This window comes from Oncorhynchus keta, chromosome 19, assembly GCF_023373465.1.
Source record: "Oncorhynchus keta strain PuntledgeMale-10-30-2019 chromosome 19, Oket_V2, whole genome shotgun sequence".
In the NCBI taxonomy this organism is placed as follows: domain Eukaryota; kingdom Metazoa; phylum Chordata; class Actinopteri; order Salmoniformes; family Salmonidae; genus Oncorhynchus; species Oncorhynchus keta.
Window position 1 is genome coordinate 10,417,751 of NC_068439.1, and position 26,779 is coordinate 10,444,529.

General features: G+C 43.5%; 1 protein-coding gene across 3 annotated transcripts in view; it reads left to right on the top strand.

The window, feature by feature from the left end:
- LOC118397629 (syntaxin-12-like) overlaps window positions 1-26,089 on the top strand; it is a 32,524-nt gene extending 6,435 nt beyond the window's left edge. For 2 of the 3 annotated variants that reach the window (XM_052469418.1, XM_052469419.1), the window contains 5 exons: window positions 89-132; window positions 270-375; window positions 1,880-1,952; window positions 5,041-5,123; window positions 6,754-8,471. In XM_052469418.1, coding sequence (XP_052325378.1) covers window positions 89-132; window positions 270-375; window positions 1,880-1,952; window positions 5,041-5,123; window positions 6,754-6,846 — 399 coding nt within the window. In that variant the 3' untranslated portion in view covers window positions 6,847-8,471. Of the gene's footprint in view, window positions 1-88; window positions 133-269; window positions 376-1,879; window positions 1,953-5,040; window positions 5,124-6,753; window positions 8,472-24,902 lie in introns of those variants that run through there. The other variant, XM_052469420.1, reaches the window with a different exon arrangement.
- The last annotated feature ends 690 nt before the right edge of the window (window positions 26,090-26,779 follow it).

The following is a 26,779-nucleotide window of genomic DNA, read 5'->3' on the forward strand; positions in this document are numbered from 1 at the left end:
TAGAACAATGGCTGGAATGCTGAGTATCATACCATTGGCAGGTTTTCTATGATCATACTTCAAGTGATGTCTGGTTCCTCTCTGTCAGGCTGAAGATGGTGCCTCTGAGGAACAGCTTGTGTCTTTTGATAAGTAGGTTCAAGCTTCTCTCTCTGAGGGAGGATGTTTTGATACTTCTCTACTCTAGGATATGGTGCCTGGTTTCTTAAATATTGTTTGTATCTCCTTCTCTCCATACAAGTGTTTCTTCGCTCTTTCTTTTTTTGTAGCCAAGAAGATTGGGGTCAGACAACCACACAGACGACAGAGGAGGCCATAACAGAAGAGGACTTGGAGCTGATCAAGGAGAGAGAGACCAACATCAGACAGCTGGAGGTCAGTCTGTTTCTCTCTGCCCGTCCCCACCCCACCTCCTTCAATCTGAAATAGTGGTCATGTCCCTTATTATACCCGGTTCCCTACATTGTGAATAGGGTGCTGGTCCAAACGAATAGGGTGCTGGTCCAAACTAATGCCCAGGGGAATAGGGTGCTGGTCCAAACTAATGCCCAGGGGAATAGGGTGCTGGTCCAAACTAATGCCCAGGGGAATAGGGTGCTGGTCTAAACGAATGCCCAGGGGAATAGGGTGCTGGTCCAAACTAATGCCCAGGGGAGTAGGGTGCTGGTCTAAACTCATGCCCAGGGGAATAGGGTTCTGGTCCAGGGGAATAGGGTTCTGGTCCAAACTAATGCCCAGGGGAATAGGGTGCTGGTCCAAACTAATGCCCAGGGGAATAGGGTGCTGGTCCAAACTAATCCCCAGGGGAATAGGGTGCTGGTCCAAACTAATCCCCAGGGGAATAGGGTGCTGGTCCAAACTAATCCCCAGGGGAATAGGGTGCTGGTCCAAACTAATGCCCAGGGGAATAGGGTGCTGGTCCAAACTAATGCCCAGGGGAATAGGGTGCTGGTCCAAACTAATGCCCAGGGGAATAGGGTGCTGGTCCAAACTAATGCCCAGGGGAATAGGGTGCTGGTCCAAACTAATGCCCAGGGGAATAGGGTGCTGGTCCAAACTAATGCCCAGGGGAGTAGGGTGCTGGTCCAAACTAATGCCCAGGGGAGTAGGGTGCTGGTCCAAACTCATGCCCAGGGGAATAGGGTGCTGGTCCAGGGGAATAGGGTTCTGGTCCAGGGGAGTAGGGTGCTGGTCCAAACTAATGCCCAGGGGAATAGGGTGCTGGTCCAAACTAATGCCCAGGGGAATAGGGTGCTGGTCCAAACTAATGCCCAGGGGAATAGGGTGCTGGTCCAAACTAATGCCCAGGGGAATAGGGTGCTGGTCCAAACTAATGCCCAGGGGAATAGGGTGCTGGTCCAAACTAATGCCCAGTGAAATAGGGTGCTGGTCCAAACTAATGCCCAGTGGAATAGGGTGCTGGTCCAAACTAATGCCCAGGGGAATAGGGTGCTGGTCCAAACTAATGCCCAGGGGAATAGGGTGCTGGTCCAAACTAATGCCCAGGGGAATAGGGTGCCCTTCAGGATGCATCCAGAGCCTGGGGACCAATGCTCATCACATTTTTGACATTTATTTTTTTATTTAACTAGGCAAGTCGGTTAATAACAAATTCTTATTTTACAATGACTGCCTCCCCGGCCAAACCCTAACACGGGCGACGTTGGGCCAATTGTGCCCCCAAACACATCCGGTTGTAATACAGCCTGGATTCGACCCGGGGTGTCTGTAGTGACGCCTCGACCACTGAGATGCAGTACCTTAGACCTCTGCGCCACTCGGGAGCACATGGAATAAACAGGAATGCTTTACCTTTCTCATTGAGTTATGTGTTATTTCAGCGTTGCCTTTTTTATTGAGTTGTATTGTGTCATTTCAGTCGGACATCTTGGATGTGAACCAGATCTTCAAGGATCTAGCAGTGATGATCCATGATCAGGGAGAGATGATTGGTGAGTCCCATCACTGTTGTAGTACTGGAGTACAGTGCCCAATCAGTTACTTCCTTCATAAAAACCAGGTCTCTGAAACATGATTTGAACTCTCTAAAAAAAAATAACTGACCCCAAAACATCTGTATTATAGTATTCATACCCCTTGACTTATTCCACATTTTGTTTTTACAGCCTGAATTCAAAATATATTAAATATACACTGCTCAAAAAAATAAAGGGAACACTTAAACAACCCAATGTAACTCCAAGTCAATCACACTTCTGTGAAATCAAACTGTCCACTTAGGAAGCAACACTGATTGACAATGAATTTCACATGCTGTTGTGCAAATGGAATAGACAACAGGTGGAAATTATAGGCAATAAGCAAGACACCCCCAATAAAGGAGTGGTTCTGCAGGTGGTGACCACAGACCGCTTCTCAGTTCCTATGCTTCCTGGCTGATGTTTTGGTCACTTTTGAATGCTGGCGGTGCTTTCACTCTAGTGGTAGCATGAGACGGAGTCTACAACCCACACAAGTGGCTCAGGTAAGGCAGCTCATCCAGGATGGCACATCAATGCGAGCTGTGGCAAGAAGGTTTGCTGTGTCTGTCAGCGTAGTGTCCAGAGCATGGAGGCGCTACCAGGAGACAGGCCAGTACATCAGGAGACGTGGAGGAGGCCGTAGGAGGGCAACAACCCAGCAGCAGGACCGTTACCTCTGCCTTTGTGCAAGGAGGAGCACTACTAGGGCCTTGCAAAATGACCTCCAGCAGGCCACAAATGTGCATGTGTCTGCTCAAACGGTCAGAAACAGACTCCATGAGGGTGGTATGAGGGCCCGACGTCCACAGGTGGGGGTTGTGCTTACAGCCCAACACCGTGCAGGACGTTTGGCATTTTCCAAAGAACACCAATATTGGCAAATTCGCCACTGGTGCCCTGTGCTCTTCACAGATGAAAGCAAGTTCACACTGAGCACATGACAGACGTGACAGTCTGGAGACGCCGTGGAAAACGTTCTGCTGCCTGCAACATCCTCCAGCATGACCGGTTTGGCGGTGGGTCAGTCATGGTGGCATTTCTTTGGGGGCTGCACAGCCCTCCATGTGCTCGCCAGAGATAGACTGACTGCCATTAGGTACCGAGATGAGATCCTCAGACCCCTTGTTAGACCATATGCTGGTGCGGTTGGCCCTGGGTTCCTCCTAATGCAAGACAATGCTAGACCTCATGTGGCTGGAGTGTGTCAGCAGTTCCTGCAAGAGGAAGGCATTGATGCTATGGACTGGCCCGCCCGTTCCCCAGACCTGAGTCCAATTGAGCACATCTGGGACATCATGTCTCGCTCCATCCACCAACGCCACGTTGCACCACAGACTGTCCAGGAGTTGGCGGATGCTTTAGTCCAGGTCTGGGAGGAGATCCCTCAGGAGACCATCCGCCACCTCATCAGGTGCATGCCCAGGCGTTGTAGGGAGGTCATACAGGCACGTGGAGGCCACACACACTACTGAGCCTCATTTTGACTTGTTTTAAGGGCATTACATTAAAGTTGGATCAGCCTGTAGTGTGGTTTTCCACTTTAATTTTGAGTGTGACTCCAAATCCAGACCTCCATGGGTTGATAAATTTGATTTCCATTGATCATTTTTGTGTGATTTTGTTGTCAGCACATTCAACTATGTAAAGAAAAAAGTATTTAATAAGAATATTTCGTTAATTCAGATCTAGGATGTGTTATTTTAGTGTTCCCTTTGTTTTTTTGAGCAGTGTATATATTTTCTTACCCATCTACACACTACCCCATAATGGCAAAATGAAAACATGTTTTTAGAAATTGTAAAAATTTATTAAAAATGAAATACAGAAATATCTAATTTACATAAGTATTCACACCTCTGAGTCAATAATTTATCTTTCTGGGTAAAACATTTGCCCATTATTCTTTAAAAAAATTATTCAACCTGCTGCTGAAATGTGAATTCATCTCCCAGTGTTGGTGGTGGAAAGCAGACTGAACCAGGCTTTCCTCTAGGATTTTGTCTGTGCTTAGCTCCAGTCTGTTTTTTTTTTTAAATCCTGATAAAATCCTCAGTCCTTAACGATTACAAGCATTCCCATAACATTATGCAGCCACCACTGTGCTTGAAAATATGAAGAGTGATACTCAGTAATGTGTTGTGTTGGATTTGTCCCAAACATAACACTTTGTATTTTGGACAAAACGTGAATTGGTTTGCCACATTCTTTGCAATATTACTTTAGTGCCTTGTTGCAAACAGAATGCGTGTTTTGGAATATTTGTGTTCTATACAGGCTTCCTTCTTTTCACTCTTGTCAATTAGGTTAGTATTGTGGAGTAACTACAATATTGTTGATCCATCCAGAGTTTTCTCCTATCACAGCCATTAAACTGTTTTAAAGTCACCATTGGCCTCATGGTGAGTTCGCTGAGTGGTTTCCTTCCTCTCCGGCAACTGAGTTAGGAAGGATGCCTATATATCTGTAGTGACTGGGTGTATTGAAACATCATCCAAAGTGTAAATATTAACTTCACCATGCTCAAAGTAGACATTGAATATCCCTTTTTAATTTATTTGTACCAATCTACCAATAGGTGCCCTTCTTGGGGTGGCATTGGCAAGCCTCCCTGGTGTTTGTGGTTGAATCTGTGTTTGAAATTCACTTCTCGACTGAGTGACCTTACAGAGATGAGGTAGTCATTCATAAATCATGTTAAGCACTATTATTGCACACAGTGAGTCCATGCAACTTATGTGACTTGTTGGGCAATTTTTTACTCCTGAACTTATTTAGGCTTGACATAACAAAGGAGTTGAATACTTGTTGACTGAAGACATAGTAAAAATGTCAAAAAACATAATATCACTTTCACATTATGGGGTATTGTGTGTAGGTCCGTGACACAAAATCAATTTAATCCATTTTAAATTCAGGCTCTAAAACAACAAAATGTGGAAAAAGTCAAGGGGTGTGACTACGTTCTGAAGGCACGATACATATGTGGAAAAAATAAAATAAAATCTCCCGTACCTTATTATAAGGCAGTATGTCTGACCCTCTGTGTTTTACACCACAGACAGCATAGAGGCCAACGTGGAGAGTGCTGAGGTCCACGTAGACCGAGGGACAGAACAGCTCCAGAGAGCCTCCTACTACCAGGTAAGACTGAATGTCACTGCGGCAGAGTAAGTGTGTGTCCGCTGCTAGCTAGCGATGACTGCCGACAAAATGAGGGAACCCATTACATTTCAATAGAAGGAAAGTGCATCAAGGCGAACTGAGTTTGAACAAAGTGTGAAAAGAACATTAAGTTGACAAAAGCTGAACATTATGCAAATTCCAGGCGATATCATAGCACGATATATAATGGTGCAACTGACCAATCGAGGATCGTTATAGCTTCCAGGCCGTGCTTGATTGGCTGTTGATGCCATGGAGAAGTGGGTATACTCTAATTTTCTAAATGGCCTTCCCGGTGTAGGAAAGGGGCGTGAACAATTCGGAGAAACGGTGGCGTGTACTCTGAATGACCTAAATCATGGCAATGACCATGATATGGTCCTGGACCATGATATCTAGAATGAAACAATAGGCTCAGTCCTTATGGCTGATGCTTTAGGCTAAGGGACCCGATAAGCACAGAGTTCAGAAAAAGACCAGCTTACCGACAGAGCCTGGGCTCGAACCCAGAGTCTCTGGTGGCACAGCGTTACATGAGAACGGGATATTTCCTGCACTTCACCTCAGCTAAAGGCTTGGATGCTACTCGCTGCTGAGATCAGCAACAAGCGCTTTGCTGGAGGAGAGTTATGGGTAACAAAACAAGGCTACATTTCTACGCTAATATTACTATTCTTGTATAACCTTTCTTCTTTATTTTTTCAACAAAAGAAAATACCCCCTTTTTCTCCTCAATTTCGTGGTATCCAATTGTTAGTAGTTACTGTCTTGTCTCATCGCTACAACTCCCGTACGGACTCGGGAGAGACGAAGGTTGAAAGTCATGCGTCCTCCGATACACAACCCAACCAAGCCGCACTGCTTCTTAACACAGCGCCATCCAACCCGGAAGCTAGCCGCACCAATGTGTCGGAGGAAACACTGTGCACCTGGCGACCTGGTTAGCGTGCACTGCGCCCGGCCCGCCACAGGAGTCGCTAGTGCGCGATGAGACAAATCAAATTTTATTTATATAGCCCTTCGTACATCAGCTGATATCTCAAAGTGCTGTACAGAAACCCAGCCTATTTAATCTAGTGGGAATCGTGGCTACCTGTTCAGGTCAGGGCCTAAACCTCATAACCTGTCCCTTAAACTCTTCCGGTCCGGTGCTGAAACCTTTGAGCCGACTTTCGCCGGGTGCAACAAGCGCCGGGCCACATTATCTACCCTGAGTGCGGAATAATATAGGTTTCTTCTATGTTTTTACACTCGCACTTTTCACACCCATATATATTTGCCAAGTATTTTACTGACTTGCATTTGTGTAGGCTACGTTGTTCATGATCGATTCGCCGTGTACCCTCCACCTACACTACTTTGATTACACGTCAGTGGGGATTGAGGAGTGAGTATAGACAAAGCCCACTGATAAGAAAATGTGCGCATACGACGTGATACCCTCCGCTACACCGCTAAGCACGACCTCGCATGCTGTGGGTTTGCTGCTTGATAAAAAGATCGCCCACATAGCGTTGAGCCGTCGTCATTAAATTAATCGGTGCCATGATGTTTTCTGCACATCGACTGTCACCAACCTACCATCCCTCTACTCTGTTTCTCCCCTCAGCAAAAGTCCCGTAAGAAGATGTGCATTCTGGCTATGGTCTTGTCCATAGTACTGACCATACTAGGCATCATCATCTGGCAAGCCACCAAATGAGAAGAGAGACAGACAACCCTCCTCTCTTTCACATCTTTATTTATTTAATTCCCCCACCCAACCTGAAACACCAGCCCGGGATGGATCCCCACCCAACCTGAAACACCAGCCCGGGATGGATCCCCACCCAACCTGACACACCAGCCCGGGATGGATCTCCTCCGACCTGACACACCAGCCCGGGATGGATCTCCTCCGACCTGACACACCAGCCCGGGATGGATCTCCTCCGACCTGAAACACCAGCCCGGGATGGATCTCCTCCGACCTGAAACACCAGCCCGGGATGGATCTCCTCCGACCTGAAACACCAGCCCGGGATGGATCTCCTCCGACCTGAAACACCAGCCCGGGATGGATCTCCTCCGACCTGACACACCAGCCTGGGATGGATCTCCTCCGACCTGAAACACCAGCCCGGGATGGATCTCCTCCGACCTGAAACACCAGCCCGGGATGGATCCCCTCCGACCTGAAACACCAGCCCGGGATGGATGCCCGGAGCGATGCCCAGCCATCTCACTGTTGCCAGGGTCAGGGGAGTGGCATCAGGGCGAAGGGATGGGTCTGGGATATGTAACCTGACACTCCCTACCTGAGCTCAAGGCCTCCAGCTAAATTCCTGTCTCATTTACCCTGAGACAAGGCAGTAGTATTTCTATTCAAATGAAGGAGAGTATTGGAGTAAAATGGGGCGAGAGAGTGTGGATTAATATAAAAAATATTCAGTTTAATTCTACTTGTGATATTTACTACACTAACATTAATTTTATTTCCAAACACATAATACATAATTGTTGTTATATCATTGTTGATGAACTATTATATATCAATTGGGGACGGACACCGATATGGGAAAAAAAATCAAACTGTTGTTTTTGTAAATTCATCTCTGGGTTTTGTAGGGAGATAAATGATTTTGGTAACCTGTACATTTCCTGCACCTTTCTGGTATGTAAAACAGTTTAGAGTGCCACACTCCATTCAAGTTATAGGAGAGGTTTCCTGAACACAGATTGAGCCTCGATGGCGATTCTGCATTGATCTTGCATTTTAGTCCAGGACTAGTCTTAATCTGTGTCCGGGAAAACCACCCCATAGTCCTTATATTGCTCAGGTGAGATCAGGTTCTGATAGTGAACCTTTTTTTTTTATCCAACTGTCTACATGATAATAACAAACTCTCTGGTCGTAATAAACACATTTATTAACACTGTTGAAGAGCAAACCTCTTAGCAGTTTCCAAAACACCGAATTAAGCTTCAAATTATTTGTAATTACGTTTCCGGCACCTTGACCAACCATCCGCTCAATAATTTTATTTTTTTTAATCATCCCGCGGTTCAAATCTAGTTTATAATCCCTGTCGTAGATGGTGTTGACTGGATACGATGACCATAGTTGTTGATGTGCTGTAAAACTTCATTTATGACTGATGTTCTCGTTATGATGCACATTTTTTTGTAATATATTACAATCTTGGACTACAAACCCATTATAATGACAATATTATATCTGTTAATTGCAACCATAGTTTTAAAAACAAAACAAAAGTAATTGTCAACTTGTTTTATTGAGATCTATGGCTTCTATCAATATGCTTAAATAAAAACTCTTAAATACAAGTTCCTTTTTGTGAGACTTTTTTGTCATGACTTTTCCTTCTAAATAGACAATAGTGTAAATAGAATCACTGTTGTACCTTTGTAAAGCTGTTTTTATATTTTTTGTATATCTTTTTATTATCCAATTTATAATTGTTATAATTTGTTTCATATTTTAGGGGGTGGATCAGCTTGAATATTGTAGATTCCATCCAATGTAATTATCTGCATAATTTCTAATCCCCCATATATTTTTTTCGTAAATATATTTATTGAATTTGACCTTTTTATTTAACTAGGTAAGTCAATTAAGAACAAATTCTTATTTTCAATGACGGCCTAGGAACAGTGGGTTAACTGCCTTGTTTAGGGGCGTAACGACAGATTTTTACCTTGTCGGCTCGGGGATTCGATCTTGCAACTTTTGGTTACGAGTGCAACGCTCTAACCACTAGGCTACCTGCTGTAAATATATAAAATATATAGTTTCCTTTTTTATTTTCCCCTACCCCTACACTTAGGTTTTTACTTCCAGTTTATACATACTATATATATTCTACGGGCACATTATATTTTACTTTAGTAAACTTGTTTTTTTTTTTATTCTACCAATTGTAAATTAAAGATAAACATTTTAAATCACCCAGCAGTGCTATTTGCACAGTTAGCTCCAGGGAAATGTTGCAATTCTTCAGCCATTCCTGAACCTGCCACCAAAAACAAGTTACATATGGGGGGACAGTACCAAAACAAATGATCTAATGATTCTGTCTCTTTGCAGAAAAAGCTGCAGAGCTGGGATGGTTCTATCCCCCATATACAGTACTTGTCAAAAGTTTAGACACATCTAATCATTCAAGGGTTTTAATTTATTTTACTGTTTTTTTTTTACATTGTAGAATAATAGTGAAGACATCAAAACTATGAAATAACACATATGGAATCATGTAGTAACCAAAAAAGTGTTAAACACATCTAAATATATTTTAGATTCTTCAAAGTAGCCACCTTTTGCACACTCTTGGTATTCTCTCAACCAGCTTCATGAGGTAGTCACCTGGATTGCATTTCAATTAACAAGTTTGCAAAGCTGCCATCAACGACCTTGTACCTAGCCGGTGGTGTGCCCCCACCCAGACAGTGGCAGTGCTGGCAACACTAGCTGCAGTAACCCATGAGGAGGGGGTCACACTCAGACATTCAGAGAGGGGGTATATTATTGCGACGCTGGTGGCACAAAATCAAAAGTCTGACTGCATGGAGATGCTTGGGAATATGGTCAATACGGGGGACCGTGTTGTGGGTGTTTCAGGGAAAAGGTGTACATTTGACCTCCATCATCTAGGACGTGACAATGTTAAATAAAATATCTTAATTTCTGCCCATTTTTTTGCGCAGTCTTGCAGCTGCAACAGTAAGTGCATTTGTAAATCAGGACCTTTCTTAAGTTGGGCTCTGGGATGGTGCAACTGTTGAGAATGTGAGTTTATGGTTGTGTGTGGGGGGTTTGAGTGTGTGTGTGTGGGTGTATGTGTGTATCCCACAACTGTTGCGAAGGAATAAAAGATGTTAGGGACAATAGAGGATGATCCACAGCTATATATAATACAAATCGAGGTGAGGGCGATGGAAAGGCATTTGATCTACTTCAATTTGGTAAATGGCACTGTGTGCTCGTTTCGAAGGATGGATCTTAAGTTAAGAACAAATTCTTATTTTCAATGACAGCCTAGGAACAGTGGGTTAACTGCCTGTTCAAGGGCAGAACGACAGATTTGTACCTTGTCAGCTCAGGGATATGAACTTGCATCCTTTTGGTTACTAGTCCAATGCTCTAACCACTAGGCTACCCTGCCGCCCCAATGATTTGGAAAGGTACACACCTGTCTATATAAAGGTCCCACAGTTGACAGTGTGTGTCAGAACAAAAACCAAGCCAGGAGGTCGAAGGTATTGTCGGTAGAGCTCCGAGACAAGATTGTGTTGAGGCACAGATCTGGGGAAGGGTACCAAAAAATGTCTGCAGCATTGAAGGTCCCCATGAACACAGTGGTCTCCATCATTCTTAAATTGAAGAAGTGTGGAACTACCAAGACTCTTCCTAGAGCTGGCTGCCTGGCTAAACTGAGCAAGCTGGGGAGAAGTGCCTTGGTCAGGGAGGTGACCAAGCATGTTATGGTCACTCTAACAGAGCTCCAGAGTTCCTCTGGAGATGGGAAAACCTTCCAGAAGGACAACCTTCTTTGCAGCACTCCAAAAATCAGGCCTTTATGGTAGAGTGGGCAGACGGAAGCCACTACTCAGTAAAAGGCACATGACAGCACCTAAAGGACTCTCAGAACATGAGAAACAAGATTCTCTGGTCTGATGAAACCAAGATTGAACTCTTTGGCCTGAATGCCAAGCGCCACGTCTGGAGGAAACAGTGAAGCATGGTGGTGGCAGCATCATGATGTGGGGATGTTTTTCAGCGGCAGGGACTGGGAGACTAATCAGGATCGAGGGAAAGATGAACGGAGCAAAGTACAGAGAGATCCTTGATGAAAACCTGCTCCAGAGCGCTTCACCTTCCAACCGGACAACGACCCTAATCACACAGCCAAGACAACACAGGGGTGACTTCAGGCCAAGTCTCTGAATGTTGAGTGACCCAGTCAGAGCCCGGACTTGTGTGTATTTTTCAGTGATCCGATACGTAATATAGTACACGTCATAATTTGGTTGTAATCCATAGAGGTTGGAACAAGTATCTATTTCATCTATGAGGTTGTGGAGGGGTCAACATTGTGGATTTTATATTGTTGTTGGATCTGATTTTAATAGTTAACATTTTGATGGCCATAATAAATAGATATGCCGATAGTGGACAACCATGTTTTACTCCTCTTGACAGTTTAAAACTTTCTGAGATGTAGCCATTGTTTACTATTTTACACATAGGGTTACTGTACATAATATTTTGTAGGAGATTCTCCTCAAATTGAAAATAGTCCAGGCATTTATATATAAACTCCAGTCATACTTTATCAAAAGCCTTTTCAAAGTCAGCTACGGATACCAGGCCTGGTTTCCCAGATATTTCATAGTGTTCTATTGTTTCCAGTACTTGTCTTACATTCGAGATAATATATTGTCCATGTGAAATAAAAAATAAAAAACCTGTCTGATTAGGATGAATAATAACCAACAATACCTTTTTAATTCTATGTGAATCGCATTTTGCTCTGTTTGTTTTTGCTTCACCATGTTGACGTGTAAGGGGCCTCCAACTTTTCAATGTACTGGATCATTATAATGGTGTTATAATGGTGTTATAATGGTGTTATAATGGCGTTATAATGGCGTTATAATGGAGTTATAATGGAGTTATAATGGAGTTATAATGGAGTTATAATGGAGTTATAATGGTGTTATAATGGAGTTATAATGGAGTTATAATGGAGTTATAATGGTGTTATAATGGTGTTATAATGGAGTTATAATGGAGTTATAATGGTGTTATAATGGAGTTATAATGGTGTTATAATGGTGTTATAATGGTGTTATAATGGAGTTATAATGGTGTTATAATGGTGTTATAATGGAGTTATAATGGAGTTATAATGGTGTTATAATGGAGTTATAATGGTGTTATAATGGAGTTATAATGGTGTTATAATGGTGTTATAATGGTGTTATAATGGTGTTATAATGGTGTTATAATGGTGTTATAATGGAGTTATAATGGTGTTATAATGGTGTTATAATGGTGTTATAATGGAGTTATAATGGTGTTATAATGGTGTTATAATGGTGTTATAATGGTGTTATAATGGTGTTATAATGGAGTTATAATGGTGTTATAATGGTGTTATAATGGAGTTATAATGGTGTTATAATGGTGTTATAATGGTGTTATAATGGAGTTATAATGGTGTTATAATGGTGTTATAATGGAGTTATAATGGTGTTATAATGGAGTTATAATGGAGTTATAATGGAGTTATAATGGTGTTATAATGGTGTTATAATGGTGTTATAATGGAGTTATAATGCTGTTATAATGCTGTTATAATGCTGTTATAATGATGTTATAATGATGTTATAATGATATAATGGCGTTATAATGGTGTTATAATGCTGTTATAATGGAGTTATAATGGAGTTATAATGGAGTTATAATGCTGTTATAATGATGTTATAATGATGTTATAATGATATAATGGCGTTATAATGGTGTTATAATGGTGTTATAATGGAGTTATAATGGAGTTATAATGGTGTTATAATGGAGTTATAATGGAGTTATAATGGTGTTATAATGGTGTTATAATGCTGTTATAATGATGTTATAATGATGTTATAATGGCGTTATAATGGCGTTATAATGGCGTTATAATGGCGTTTATAATGGCGTTATAATGGCGTTATAATGCTGTTATAATGGTGTTATAATGGTGTTATAATGGTGTTATAATGGAGTTATAATGCTGTTATAATGATATAATGGCGTTATAATGCTGTTATAATGGAGTTATAATGATATAATGGCGTTATAATGCTGTTATAATGGAGTTATAATGGTGTTATAATGGAGTTATAATGGTGTTATAATGGAGTTATAATTGCGTTATAATGGCGTTATAATGGAGTGGTTAAAACATGCTAATAACGGTCCACATAATAAAAGGTTTGGTATACCATTCTTATCTATCTTCTCACAACTGAAATGAAACGTAAAGCCGTTCTCTGTTATATAAGGTGAAATGCAAAACATACAATCTTATATGTGAAGTAGAAGTTGTGACCTCAGTCAGCAGGGGTCAGTGGAGCTCTGACTACAGGCTGAGGAAAACAGTTATGACCTCAACCAGCAGGGGTCAGTGGAGCTCTAACTACAGGCTGAGGAAAACAGTTATGACCTCAACCAGCAGGGGTCAGTGGAGCTCTGACTACAGGCTGAGGAAAACAGTTGTGACCTCAGCCAGCAGGGGTCAGTGGAGCTCTGACTACAGGCTGAGGAAAACAGTTATGACCTCAGCCAGCAGGGGTCAGTGGAGCTCTGACTACAGGCTGAGGAAAACAGTTACGACCTCAGCCAGCAGGGGTCAGTGGAGCTCTGACTACAGGCTGAGGAAAACAGTTATGACCTCAGCCAGCAGGGGTCAGAGGAGCTCTGACTACAGGCTGAGGAAAACAGTTATGACCTCAGCCAGCAGGGGTCAGTGGAGCTCTGACTACAGGCTGGGGAAAACATGTAATTGTCTACACAACTTTAGTTCTAAAAGAGGAGCTGCAAACTATAAACCATCTGTTGAGACATACTCTAGAGTGCCTTCAGAAAGTATTCATACCCCTTGACTTATTCCACATTTTGTTGTCACAAAATTGAATTGAATTTTAAAGGGATGAAATATATTTTCTCACCCATCTACACACAATACCCTATAACGACAAAGTGAAATCATGTTTTAATTTTTTTTGCAATTGTATTGGAAATACAGAGATTAACAATATATGCAAAAGTATGTGGACACTCCTTCAAATTAGTGGAATCGGCAATTTCAGCCACAGGTGTGTAAAATCGAGCCCACCTCCATGCAATCTCCATAGACAAACATTGGATGTCGAAAGGCCTTTCTGAAATTTACATTTACATTTACATTTAAGTCATTTGGCTTATTTACAAATTGGTGCATTCACCTTATGACATCCAGTGGAACAGCCACTTTACAATAGTGCATCTAAATCTTTTAAGGGGGGTGAGAAGGATTACTTTATCCTATCCTAGGTATTCCTTAAAGAGGTGGGGTTTCAGGTGTCTCCTGAAATGATCAGTGACTTTCAATGTGGCAGCGTCATAGGATGCCACCTTTCCAACAAGTTAGCTCATCAAATTTCTGCCCTGCTAGAGCTGCCCCCGGTCAACTGTAAGTGCTGTTATTGTGAAGCGGAAACATCTAGGAGCAACAACAGCTCAGCCGTGAAGTGGTAGGCCACACACGCTCACAGAACGGGACCGTTCGTTTGTCCTCTGTTGCAACACTCACTACCGAGTTCCAAACTGCTTCTGGAAGCAGAGTCAGCACAATAACTGTTCTTCAAGAGCTTCGTGAAATGGGTTTATCTGGCCGAGCAGCTGCACGCACACAAGCCTAATGCGTATAGCGCCAGCTGGAGGGGTGTAAAGCATTGGACTCTGGAGCAGTGGAAATGTGCTCTCTGGAGTGATGAATCACGCTTCACCATCTGGCAGGCCGACTGACAAATCTGGGTTTGGCAGATGCCAGGAGAACACTACCTGCCCCGATGCATAGTGCTAACTATAAAGTTTAGTGTAGGAGGAATAATGGTCTGGGGCCTGTTTTTCATCGTTCGGGCCAGGCCCCAGATCCAGTGAAGGTACATCTTAACACTACAGCATAAAATGACATTCTAGACCATTCTGAGCTTCCAACTTTGTGGCCCTTTCCTGTTTCCCCGTGCACAAAGCAAGGTCCATACAGAAGGTTTGTCGAGATCGGTGTGGAAGAACTTGACTGGCCTGCATAGAGCTCTGACCTCAATCCCATCGTTCAACTTTGGGATGAATTGGAATGCCGACTGCGAGCCAGGCCTAATTGGTTAATATCAGTGCCTGACCTCACTAATCCTCTTGTGGCGGAATGGAAGCAAGTCCCCGCAGCAACGTTCCAGCATCTGGTGGAAAGCCTTCCCAGAAGACTGGAGGCTGTTATAGCAGCAAAGAGGGGACCAAATCCATATCAATGCCCATGTTTTTGGAATGAGATGTTCGACCTGCAGGTGTCCACATACTTTTGTTCATGTAGTGTTCACAATACATGTTAGATTTACATTTGGCAGCGATGACTCTTCCTAGACACCTCTCTAAGAGCTTTGCACACCTGGATTGTACAATATTTGCACATTATTCAAGCGCTGTCAAGTTTTTTGTTCGGCATCACTTGACCGCCATTTTCAGGTCTTGCCATAGATTTTCAAGCCGATTTAAGTCAAACCTGTAACTAAGGCCTCTCAGGAACATTCAAGGTCATCTTGGTAAGCAACTCCAGTGTATATTTTGGCTTTGTGTTTTCAGTTATTGTCCTTCTAAAAGGTGAATTTATTTCCCAGTGTCTGTTGGAAAGCTGACTGAACTAGGTTTTCCTCTGGGATTTTGTCTGTGTTTAGCTCTATATTGTTTATTTTTATATTTAAAAGAAAACTCCCAGTCCTTGCCGATGACAAGCATACCCATAACAGGATGTAGCCATTACCATGCTTGAAAATATGAGGAGTGGTTCTCAGTGATGTGTTGTGTTGGTTTTGCCCCAAACATAACGCTTTGTATTCAGGACATAAAGTACATTTCTATGCCACAATTTCTTTTTACTTTGGTGCCTTATTGCAAACAGGATGCATTTAAAAATATATTTTTGTTCTGTACAGGCTTAGCTATTTTCCCACTGTCATTTAGATTAGGGATAGATACAAATGTACAGAATGGTTACTTGAAAGACAATGGGGAGGGTCATGCTTTTTCAATTTCAGTCAAGGGGAGGGTTTAGTGTTTTTGACATCTAGTCCAGGGGAGCGTCATGTAATTTGTAGTTGATGAAATTTCAATATTTCTCCTTTTTTTCTTTTGAATGAGCTGCTTATTAGGCTTTATATATTGATGTGCCCAATGCTGCCCCTCATCCCTGATCCTCCGCTAGGCGAGCAATATCAATTGCACCTATAGGCTATTTAGGGTGGTCTCCATCCTATGGGCTATTTAGTATGGTCTCCATCCTATAGGCTATTTAGTATGGTCTCCATCCTATAGGCTATTTAGTATGGTCTCCATCCTATAGGCTATTTAGTATGGATCTCCATCCTATAGGCTATTTAGTATGGTCTCCATCCTATAGGCTATTTAGTATGGTCTCCATCCTATAGGCTATTTAGTATGGTCTCCATCCTATGGGCTATTTAGTATGGTCTCCATCCTATGGGCTATTTAGTATGCTCTCCATCCTATGGGCTATTTAGTATGGTCTCCATCCTATGGGCTATTTAGTATGGTCTCCATCCTATGGGCTATTTAGTATGGTCTCCATCCTATGGGCTATTTAGTATGGTGGGCTATTTAGTATGGTCTCCATCCTATGGGCTATTTAGTATGGTCTCCATCCTATGGGCTATTTAGTATGGTCTCCATCCTATAGGCTATTTAGTATGGTCTCCATCCTATAGGCTATTTAGTATGGTCTCCATCCTATGGGCTATTTAGTGTGGTCTCCATCCTATAGGCTATTTAGTATGGTCTCCATCCTATAGGCTATTTAGTATGGTCTCCATCCTATAGGCTATTTAGTATGGTCTCCATCCTATGGGCTATTTAGTATGGTCTCCATCCTATGGGCTATTTAGTATGGTCTCCATCCTATGGGCTATTTAGTATGGATCTCCATCCTATGGGCTATTTAGTATGGATCTCCATCCTATGGGCTATTTAGTATGGTCTCCATCCTATGGGCTATTTAGTATGGTCTCCATCCTATGGGCTATTTAGTATGGTCTCCATCCTATGGGCTATTTAGTGTGGTCTCCATCCTATGGGCTATTTAGTATGGTCTCCATCCTATGGGCTATTTAGTGTGGTCTCCATCCTATGGGCTATTTAGTGTGGTCTCCATCCTATAGGCTATTTAGTATGGTCTCCATCCTATGGGCTATTTAGTGTGGTCTCAATCCTATAGGCTATTTAGTATGGTCTCCATCCTATAGGCTATTTAGTATGGTCTCCATCCTATGGGCTATTTAGTATGGTCTCCATCCTATGGGCTATTTAGTATGGTCTCCATCCTATGGGCTATTTAGTATGGTCTCCATCCTATAGGCTATTTAGTATGGTCTCCATCCTATAGGCTATTTAGTATGGTCTCCATCCTATAGGCTATTTAGTATGGTCTCCATCCTATGGGCTATTTAGTATGGTCTCCATCCTATGGGCTATTTAGTATGGATCTCCATCCTATGGGCTATTTAGTATGGTCTCCATCCTATAGGCTATTTAGTATGGTCTCCATCCTATAGGCTATTTAGTATGGTCTCCATCCTATGGGCTATTTAGTATGGTCTCCATCCTATAGGCTATTTAGTATGGTCTCCATCCTATGGGCTATTTAGTATGGTCTCCATCCTATGGGCCATTTAGTATGGATCTCCATCCTATAGGCTATTTAGGGTGGTCTCCATCCTATGGGCTATTTAGTATGGTCTCCATCCTTAGGCTATTTAGTATGGTCTCCATCCTATGGGCTATTTTATGGTCTCCATCCTATAGGCTATTTAGGGTGGTCTCCATCCTATGGGATATTTAGTATGGTCTCCATCCTATAGGCTATTTAGTATGGTCTCCATCCTATAGGCTATTTAGTATCGTCTCCATCCTATAGGCTATTTAGTATGGTCTCCATCCTATGGGCTATTTAGTATGGTCTCCATCCTATAGGCTATTTAGTATGGTCTCCATCCTATAGGCTATTTAGTATGGTCTCCATCCTATGGGCTATTTAGTGTGGTCTCAATCCTATAGGCTATTTAGTATGGTCTCCATCCTATAGGCTATTTAGTATGGTCTCCATCCTATAGGCTATTTAGTATCGTCTCCATCCTATAGGCTATTTAGTATCGTCTCCATCCTATAGGCTATTTAGTATGGTCTCCATCCTATAGGCTATTTAGTATGGTCTCCATCCTATGGGCTATTTAGTATGGTCTCCAATGGGCTATTTAGTATGGATCTCCATCCTATAGGCTATTTAGTATGGTCTCCATCCTATGGGCTATTTAGTATGGTCTCTATCCTATGGGCTATTTAGTATGGATCTCCATCCTATGGGCTATTTAGTATGGATCTCCATCCTATGGGCTATTTAGTATGGTCTCCATCCTATAGGCTATTTAGTATGGTCTCCATCCTATAGGCTATTTAGTATGGTCTCCATCCTATGGGCTATTTAGTGTGGATCTCCATCCTATGGGCTATTTAGTGTGGTCTCCATCCTATGGGCTATTTAGTGTGGTCTCCATCCTATGGGCTATTTAGTGTGGTCTCCATCCTATAGGCTATTTAGTATGGTCTCCATCCTATGGGCTATTTAGTGTGGTCTCAATCCTATAGGCTATTTAGTATGGTCTCCATCCTATAGGCTATTTAGTATGGTCTCCATCCTATAGGCTATTTAGTATGGTCTCCATCCTATGGGCTATTTAGTATGGATCTCCATCCTATAGGCTATTTAGTATGGTCTCCATCCTATGGGCTATTTAGTATGGTCTCCATCCTATGGGCTATTTAGTATGGTCTCCATCCTATGGGCTATTTAGTGTGGTCTCCATCCTATAGGCTATTTAGTATGGTCTCCATCCTATGGGCTATTTAGTGTGGTCTCAATCCTATAGGCTATTTAGTATGGTCTCCATCCTATAGGCTATTTAGTATGGTCTCCATCCTATGGGCTATTTAGTGTGGTCTCCATCCTATGGGCTATTTAGTGTGGTCTCAATCCTATAGGCTATTTAGTATGGTCTCCATCCTATGGGCGATTTAGTGTGGTCTCAATCCTATAGGCTATTTAGTATGGTCTCCATCCTATGGGCTATTTAGTGTGGTCTCAATCCTATAGGCTATTTAGTATGGTCTCCATCCTATGGGCTATTTAGTGATGGTCTCCATCCTATAGGCTATTTAGTATGGTCTCCATCCTATAGGCTATTTAGTATGGTCTCCATCTATAGGCTATTTAGTGTGGTCTCAATCCTATAGGCTATTTAGTATGGTCTCCATCCCGATTTAGTGTGGTCTCAATCCTATAGGCTATTTAGTATGGTCTCCATCCTATAGGCTATTTAGTATGGTCTCCATCCTATGGGCTATTTAGTGTGGTCTCAATCCTATAGGCTATTTAGTATGGTCTCCATCCTATGGGCTATTTAGTGTGGTCTCCATCCTATAGGCTATTTAGTATGGTCTCCATCCTATAGGCTATTTAGTATGGTCTCCATCCTATAGGCTATTTAGTATGGTCTCCATCCTATAGGCTATTTAGTATGGTCTCCATCCTATAGGCTATTTAGTATGGTCTCCATCCTATGGGCTATTTAGTGTGGTCTCAATCCTATAGGCTATTTAGTATGGTCTCCATCCTATAGGCTATTTAGTATGGTCTCCATCCTATAGGCTATTTAGTATGGTCTCCATCCTATAGGCTATTTAGTATGGTCTCCATCCTATGGGCTATTTAGTATGGTCTCCATCCTATGGGCTATTTAGTATGGTCTCCATCCTATGGGCTATTTAGTATGGTCTCCATCCTATAGGCTATTTAGTATGGTCTCAATCCTATGGGCTATTTAGTATGGTCTCCATCCTATGATCTATTTAGTATGGTCTCCATCCTATGGGCTATTTAGTATGGTCTCCATCCTATAGGCTATTTAGTGTGGTCTCCATCCTATAGGCTATTTAGTGTGGTCTCAATCCTATGGGCTATTTAGTATGGTCTCCATCCTATGGGCTATTTAGTATGGTCTCCATCCTATGGGCTATTTAGTATGGTCTCCATCCTATAGGCTATTTAGTGTGGTCTCAATCCTATAGGCTATTTAGTGTGGTCTCAATCCTATAGGCTATTTAGTATGGTCTCCATCCTATGGGCTATTTAGTATGGTCTCCATCCTATGGGCTATTTAGTGTGGTCTCAATCTTATAGGCTACTAAATGTCTGCTTGGAGAAAAAAGTTGTATTCCTAATATAGCTGCTGGGGATGGTGTCATTAAAACTAGGATGCATTACACACTACAGTGGATAGGGGCGGCAGCGTAGCTTAGTGGTTAGAGCGTTGGACTAGTAACCAGAAGGTTGCAAGTTAAAACCCCCGAGCTGACAAGGTACAAATCTGTCGTTCTACCCCTGAACAGGCAGTTAACCCACTGTTCCTTGGCCGTCATTGAAAATAAGAGTATGTTCTTAACTGACTTGCCTGGTTAAATAAAGGTAAAAAAAATATATATATATTAAAAATATTCCAGCCCCGGTCTGCTCTGCTCTTGCTGATCAAAATGTTCTTGTGTCCTGCATAACCAGTGTCTGTGCTGTGTAGGGCCTCGGTGGCAGTTCGGGCAGAGAGTCAAAGCTTTCTTTTTTTGTTTTGTTTAGGCCTAGTCCAGAAATATTCACCGTCTTGCTCGCGGACTAGCCTAGAGCCTATGTTCTGTTCAGTTTGAGGAGAGTCGGAGTTCATCTTGCTAAAAACTATGTTTCTTTGCCCATGATGTACTTATCAGACTTATTGACCTCAATATAAGCCAAGCTGAAACTTGAAGCAGCAGCCTCGGCACAATCAATCAGAAATGGACAGCTCGAGGTGCTGAAAGGAGACAAATTTGAGTAAAAATAATTCCTTTCAACCGTCTTCATTTTAAATAGACTTTACTAACAACAATGCGTCCTCCGAAACACAACCCAAGCCGCACTGCTTCTTAACACAGCGTGCCTCCAACCCGGAGGCCAATGTGTCGGAGGAAACACTGTGCACCTGGCTACCTTGGTTAGCGCGCACTGCGCCCGGCCCGCGCACCAGGAGTTGCTGGTGCGCGATGAGACAAGGATATACCTACCAGCCAAACCCTCCCTAACCCGGATGACGCTAGGCCAATTGTGCGTCGCCCCACGGACCTCCCGGTCACGGCCAGCTGCGACAGAGCCTGGGCGCAAACCCAGAGTCTCTGGTGGCTCAGCTAGCGATGCAGTGCACTAGACCACTGCGCCAACCGGGAGGCCCTTGGAGCCCTTCTTTTGACCAAAGTAGTGACCTACATAGGGAATAGGGTGGTATTTGAGACACGTTTGGCCAAGGGGAAACAGCCGGGGCGTTGCCACGGCGCTCAATGGTACTAAGGCATTATGTCACATCCTGGTCTGTGTCCCAAATGGCATAATATTTCCTATGTAGTGTGTTACTGTTGAACAGGCCAATGTCAAAAGTAGTGCACTATAAAGGGAATACGGGGCTATTTGGGACGCTGCCATGGTCTGGTAACCATTCAGCCTGTGTGTGGAGGTGTCTCACGTCATGTTTCTTTACACCCAGCCAACCCCGTTTCCTTCAGAGGTGTCACTCTGACACGTCATGTTTCTTTACACCCAGCCAACCCCGTTTCCTTCAGAGGTGTCACTCTGACACGTCATGTTTCTTTACACCCAGCCAACCCCGTTTCCTTCAGAGGTGTCACTCTGACACGTCATGTTTCTTTACACCCAGCCAACCCCGTTTCCTTCAGAGGTGTCACTCTGACACGTCATGTTTCTTTACACCCAGCCAACCCCGTTTCCTTCAGAGGTGTCACGTTTCTTTACACCCAGCCAACCCCGTTTCCTTCAGAGGTGTCACTCTGACACGTCATGTTTCTTTACACCCAGCCAACCCCGTTTCCTTCAGAGGTGTCACTCTGACACGTCATGTTTCTTTACACCCAGCCAACCCCGTTTCCTTCAGAGGTGTCACTCTGACACGTCATGTTTCTTTACACCCAGCCAACCCCGTTTCCTCCGGAGGTGTCACTCTGACACGTCATTGCTGATTTGTGTGACAGGTTGCGTTACGACACAGCACTTTCTGTGCTTACATTGAGTGATGATAATAAAGGACCATATATCTTTAACTTTACTTTTCTTTATTCTCCATAAATATATAAAACCAAAACATTGAAGAAATGTGAAAATCTCTAGATTTAGATGTTTTTTACTGCGGTAACTATGGATACCATAAGATCAGTGTCTTGTAAATCTGTCATGCTTTCTTCCTATGTGACGGCCCCTGATCACCCACAGATGCCCAGTCTCAACAGCAGGACAAGCTGGCTTCATTCCCAGTCTCAACAACAGAACCAGCTGGATTCATTCCCAGTCTCAACAACAGAACCAGCTGGATTCATTCCCAGTCTCAACAACAGAACCAGCTGGCTTCATTCCCAGTCTCAACAACAGAACCAGCTGGCTTCATTCCCAGTCTCAACAACAGAACCAGCTGGCTTCATTCCCAGTCTCAACAACAGAACAAGCTGGCTTCATTCCCAGTCTCAACAACAGAACCAGCTGGCTTCATTCCCAGTCTCAACAGCAGGACAAGCTGGCTTCATTCCCAGTCTCAACAACAGAACAAGCTGGCTTCATTCCCAGTCTCAACAACAGGACAAGCTGGCTTCATTCCCAGTCTCAACAGCAGGACAAGCTGGCTTCATTCCCAGTCTCAACAACAGGACAAGCTGGCTTCATTCCCAGTCTCAACAACAGAACCAGCTGGCTTCATTCCCAGTCTCAACAACAGGACAAGCTGGCTTCATTCCCAGTCTCAACAACAGAACAAGCTGGCTTCATTCCCAGTCTCAACAACAGAACCAGCTGGCTTCATTCCCAGTCTCAACAACAGAACCAGCTGGCTTCATTCCCAGTCTCAACAACAGAACCAGCTGGATTCATTCCCAGTCTCAACAACAGAACCAGCTGGCTTCATTCCCAGTCTCAACAACAGAACCAGCTGGATTCATTCCCAGTCTCAACAACAGAACCAGCTGGCTTCATTCCCAGTCTCAACAACAGAACCAGCTGGCTTCATTCCCAGTCTCAACAACAGAACCAGCTGGCTTCATTCACAGTCTCAACAACAGAACCAGCTGGCTTCATTCTCTGTCTCAACAACAGAACAAGCTGGCTTCATTCCCAGTCTCAACAACAGAACCAGCTGGCTTCATTCCCAGTCTCAACAACAGAACAAGCTGGCTTCATTTCCAGTCTCAACAACAGAAACCAGCTGGATTCATTTCCAGTCTCAACAACAGGACAAGCTGGCTTCATTCCCAGTCTCAACAACAGAAACCAGCTGGCTTCATTCACAGTCTCAACAACAGAACCAGCTGGCTTCATTCACAGTCTCAACAACAGAACCAGCTGGCTTCATTCCCAGTCTCAACAACAGAACCAGCTGGCTTCATTCCCAGTCTCAACAGCAGAACAAGCTGGCTTAATTTCCAGTCTCAACAACATTACAACAATGTCAACAGTAGACCGTACACACGTGCTCTGTTTTCACAGTCAACAGTAGACTACACACGTGCTCTGTTTTCACAGTCAACAGTAGACCGTACACACGTGCTCTGTTTTCACAGTCAACAGTAGACTACACACGTGCTCTGTTTTCACAGTCAACAGTAGACTGTACACACGTGCTCTGTTTTCACAGTCAACAGTAGACCGTACACACATGCTCTGTTTTCACAGTCAACAGTAGACTGTACACACGTGCTCTGTTTTCACAGTCAACAGTAGACCGTACACACGTGCTCTGTTTTCACAGTCAACAGTAGACCGTACACACGTGCTCTGTTTTCACAGTCAACAGTAGACCGTACACACGTGCTCTGTTTTCACAGTCAACAGTAGACCGTACACACATGCTCTGTTTTCACAGTCAACAGTAGACTGTACACACGTGCTCTGTTTTCACAGTCAACAGTAGACCGTACACACGTGCTCTGTTTTCACAGTCAACAGTAGACTGTACACACGTGCTCTGTTTTCACAGTCAACAGTAGACCGTACACACGTGCTCTGTTTTCACAGTCAACAGTAGACCGTACACACATGCTCTGTTTTCACAGTCAACAGTAGACTGTACACACGTGCTCTGTTTTCACAGTCAACAGTAGACCGTACACACGTGCTCTGTTTTCACAGTCAACAGTAGACTGTACACACATGCTCTGTTTTCACAGTCAACAGTAGACTGTACACACGTGCTCTGTTTTCACAGTCAACAGTAGACCGTACACACATGCTCTGTTTTCACAGTCAACAGTAGACCGTACACACGTGCTCTGTTTTCCTACACGCTCACCACCAGTTATATAAGAGCTGAGCCCAATGGATTTATCTGATGTTTAATTTCTTATTTTCAAGTCTGACTTCCCTCTTCTTGGCTAACTCACAGGACAGCCAATGGCAGCCTCTTATTGCTGCCAACTTTAATCATCCATTTATTTTTCCTGCACCAACAGGATGCACGAGAAAGAAGATGAAAGAGGCAGAGTGGAAATAAAGAAACCCTCCAGTCCTTCATTACTTGGAGGGAGCTCACATGTCTTGGCTGTGACTCAGTGTCCTGCACATGTTATATTTCGGTGCCTACGTTGTCAGTAGATGTCTTGTTAATTTACCAGGCTAGCGAGTGGATTCAGAACAGAGTGGAAACTGGATAAAGACAGCTAGGACCAAGCAGGTTTCCCCCAATGTGGAGGAACACAATAGGCCATGTCCCAATTAGCTCCCTATTGGCTCTGGTTTAAAGTAGTGCACTAAATAGGGAATATGGTACCATTTTGGATGCTGTCTAAAGCCCCCCCTCTCTCTCTCTTCAAACATCCAGGCTTGAATTAGATCCAGCTGCAGCACCACTCCCTCCTCACCCGTCAAAACTCTGGAACTAAAAGATTATATACACAGAAATGTAAAACATAAGGCACAAGCTGTCATTCCTGTTGTCAGGAGCCAGGGATTCTTTCTGTGTTTTCATTTTGCCCTGCTGTCAGGAGCCAGGGATTCTTTCTGTGTTTTCATTTTGCCCTGTTGTCAGGAGCCAGGGATTCTTTCTGTGTTTTCATTTTGCCCTGTTGTCAGGAGCCAGGGATTCTTTCTGTGTTTTCATTTTGCCCTGTTGTCAGGAGCCAGGGATTCTTTCTGTGTTTTCATTTTGCCCTGCTGTCAGGAGCCAGGGATTCTTTCTGTGTTTTCATTTTGCCCTGTTGTCAGGAGCCAGGGATTCTTTCTGTGTTTTCATTTTGCCCTGCTGTCAGGAGCCAGGGATTCTTTCTGTGTTTTCATTTTGCCCTGTTGTCAGGAGCCAGGGATTCTTTCTGTGTTTTCATTTTGCCCTGTTGTCAGGAGCCAGGGATTCTTTCTGTGTTTTAGTTTTGCCCTGTTGTCAGGAGCCAGGGATTCTTTCTGTGTTTTCATTTTGCCCTGCTGTCAGGAGCCAGGGATTCTTTCTGTGTTTTCATTTTGCCCTGTTGTCAGGAGCCAGGGATTCTTTCTGTGTTTTCATTTTGCCCTGCTGTCAGGAGCCAGGGATTCTTTCTGTGTTTTCATTTTGCCCTGCTGTCAGGAGCCAGGGATTCTTTCTGTGTTTTCATTTTGCCCTGCTGTCAGGAGCCAGGGATTCTTTCTGTGTTTTCATTTTGCCCTGCTGTCAGGAGCCAGGGATTATTTCTGTGTTTTCATTTTGCCCTGTTGTCAGGAGCCAGGGATTCTTTCTGTGTTTTCATTTTGCCCTGCTGTCAGGAGCCAGGGATTCTTTCTGTGTTTTAGTTTTGCCCTGTTGTCAGGATCCAGGGATTCTTCCTGTGTTTTCATTTTGCCCTGTTGTCAGGAGCCAGGGATTCTTCCTGTGTTTTAGTTTTGCCCTGTTGTCAGGAGCCAGGGATTCTTCCTGTGTTTTCATTTTGCCCTGTTGTCAGGAGCCAGGGATTCTTCCTGTGTTTTAGTTTTGCCCTGTTGTCAGGAGCCAGGGATTCCATTAACTTAGTTTGAGTAATTAAAACTGGTCCAAAATGGTAATGTAAATTATCCTTATTCAGTTTAATGCAAACCAAGATGAGTGGAAACCCAAGCCTCAATTCAATTAAAACCGGTTCTCAGAAGCATCAAGACAAAGCAACATTTATCTTGCACTACCAAGCAAGCCTTTTTGTAAAAGTTGCTACCTGGTTGGGCTTCTGCTCTTACACAGGCCTCTACCTGGTTGGGTTTCTGCTCTTACACAGGCCTCTACCTGGTTGGGTTTCTGCTCTTACACAGGCCTCTACCTGGTTGGGTTTCTGCTCTTACACAGGCCTCTACCTGGTTGGGTTTCTGCTCTTATACAGGCCTCTACCTGGTTGGGTTTCTGCTCTTACACAGGCCTCTACCTGGTTTGGGCTTCTGCTCTTACACAGGCCTCTACCTGGTTGGGTTTCTGCTCTTACACAGGCCTCTACCTGGTTGGGTTTCTGCTCCTACACAGGGCTACCTGGTCGGGTTTCTGCTCTAACACAGGCCTCTACCTGGTTGGGTTTCTGCTCTAACAAACATCAGACCTACGCCATGATCATGGGAAGCCCTTACTAGGAATTGTTCACCTTCTGTACTCCAGTCTTTAACCAGTCTCTGTGCACATGTTGTGTTTGGTGTGCCTGGCATGTGTAACAGAGGCCCACCACTGTACTGTACTGTACACTCTCCTCCCTGTCTGTCTGAACGCATGAGCAG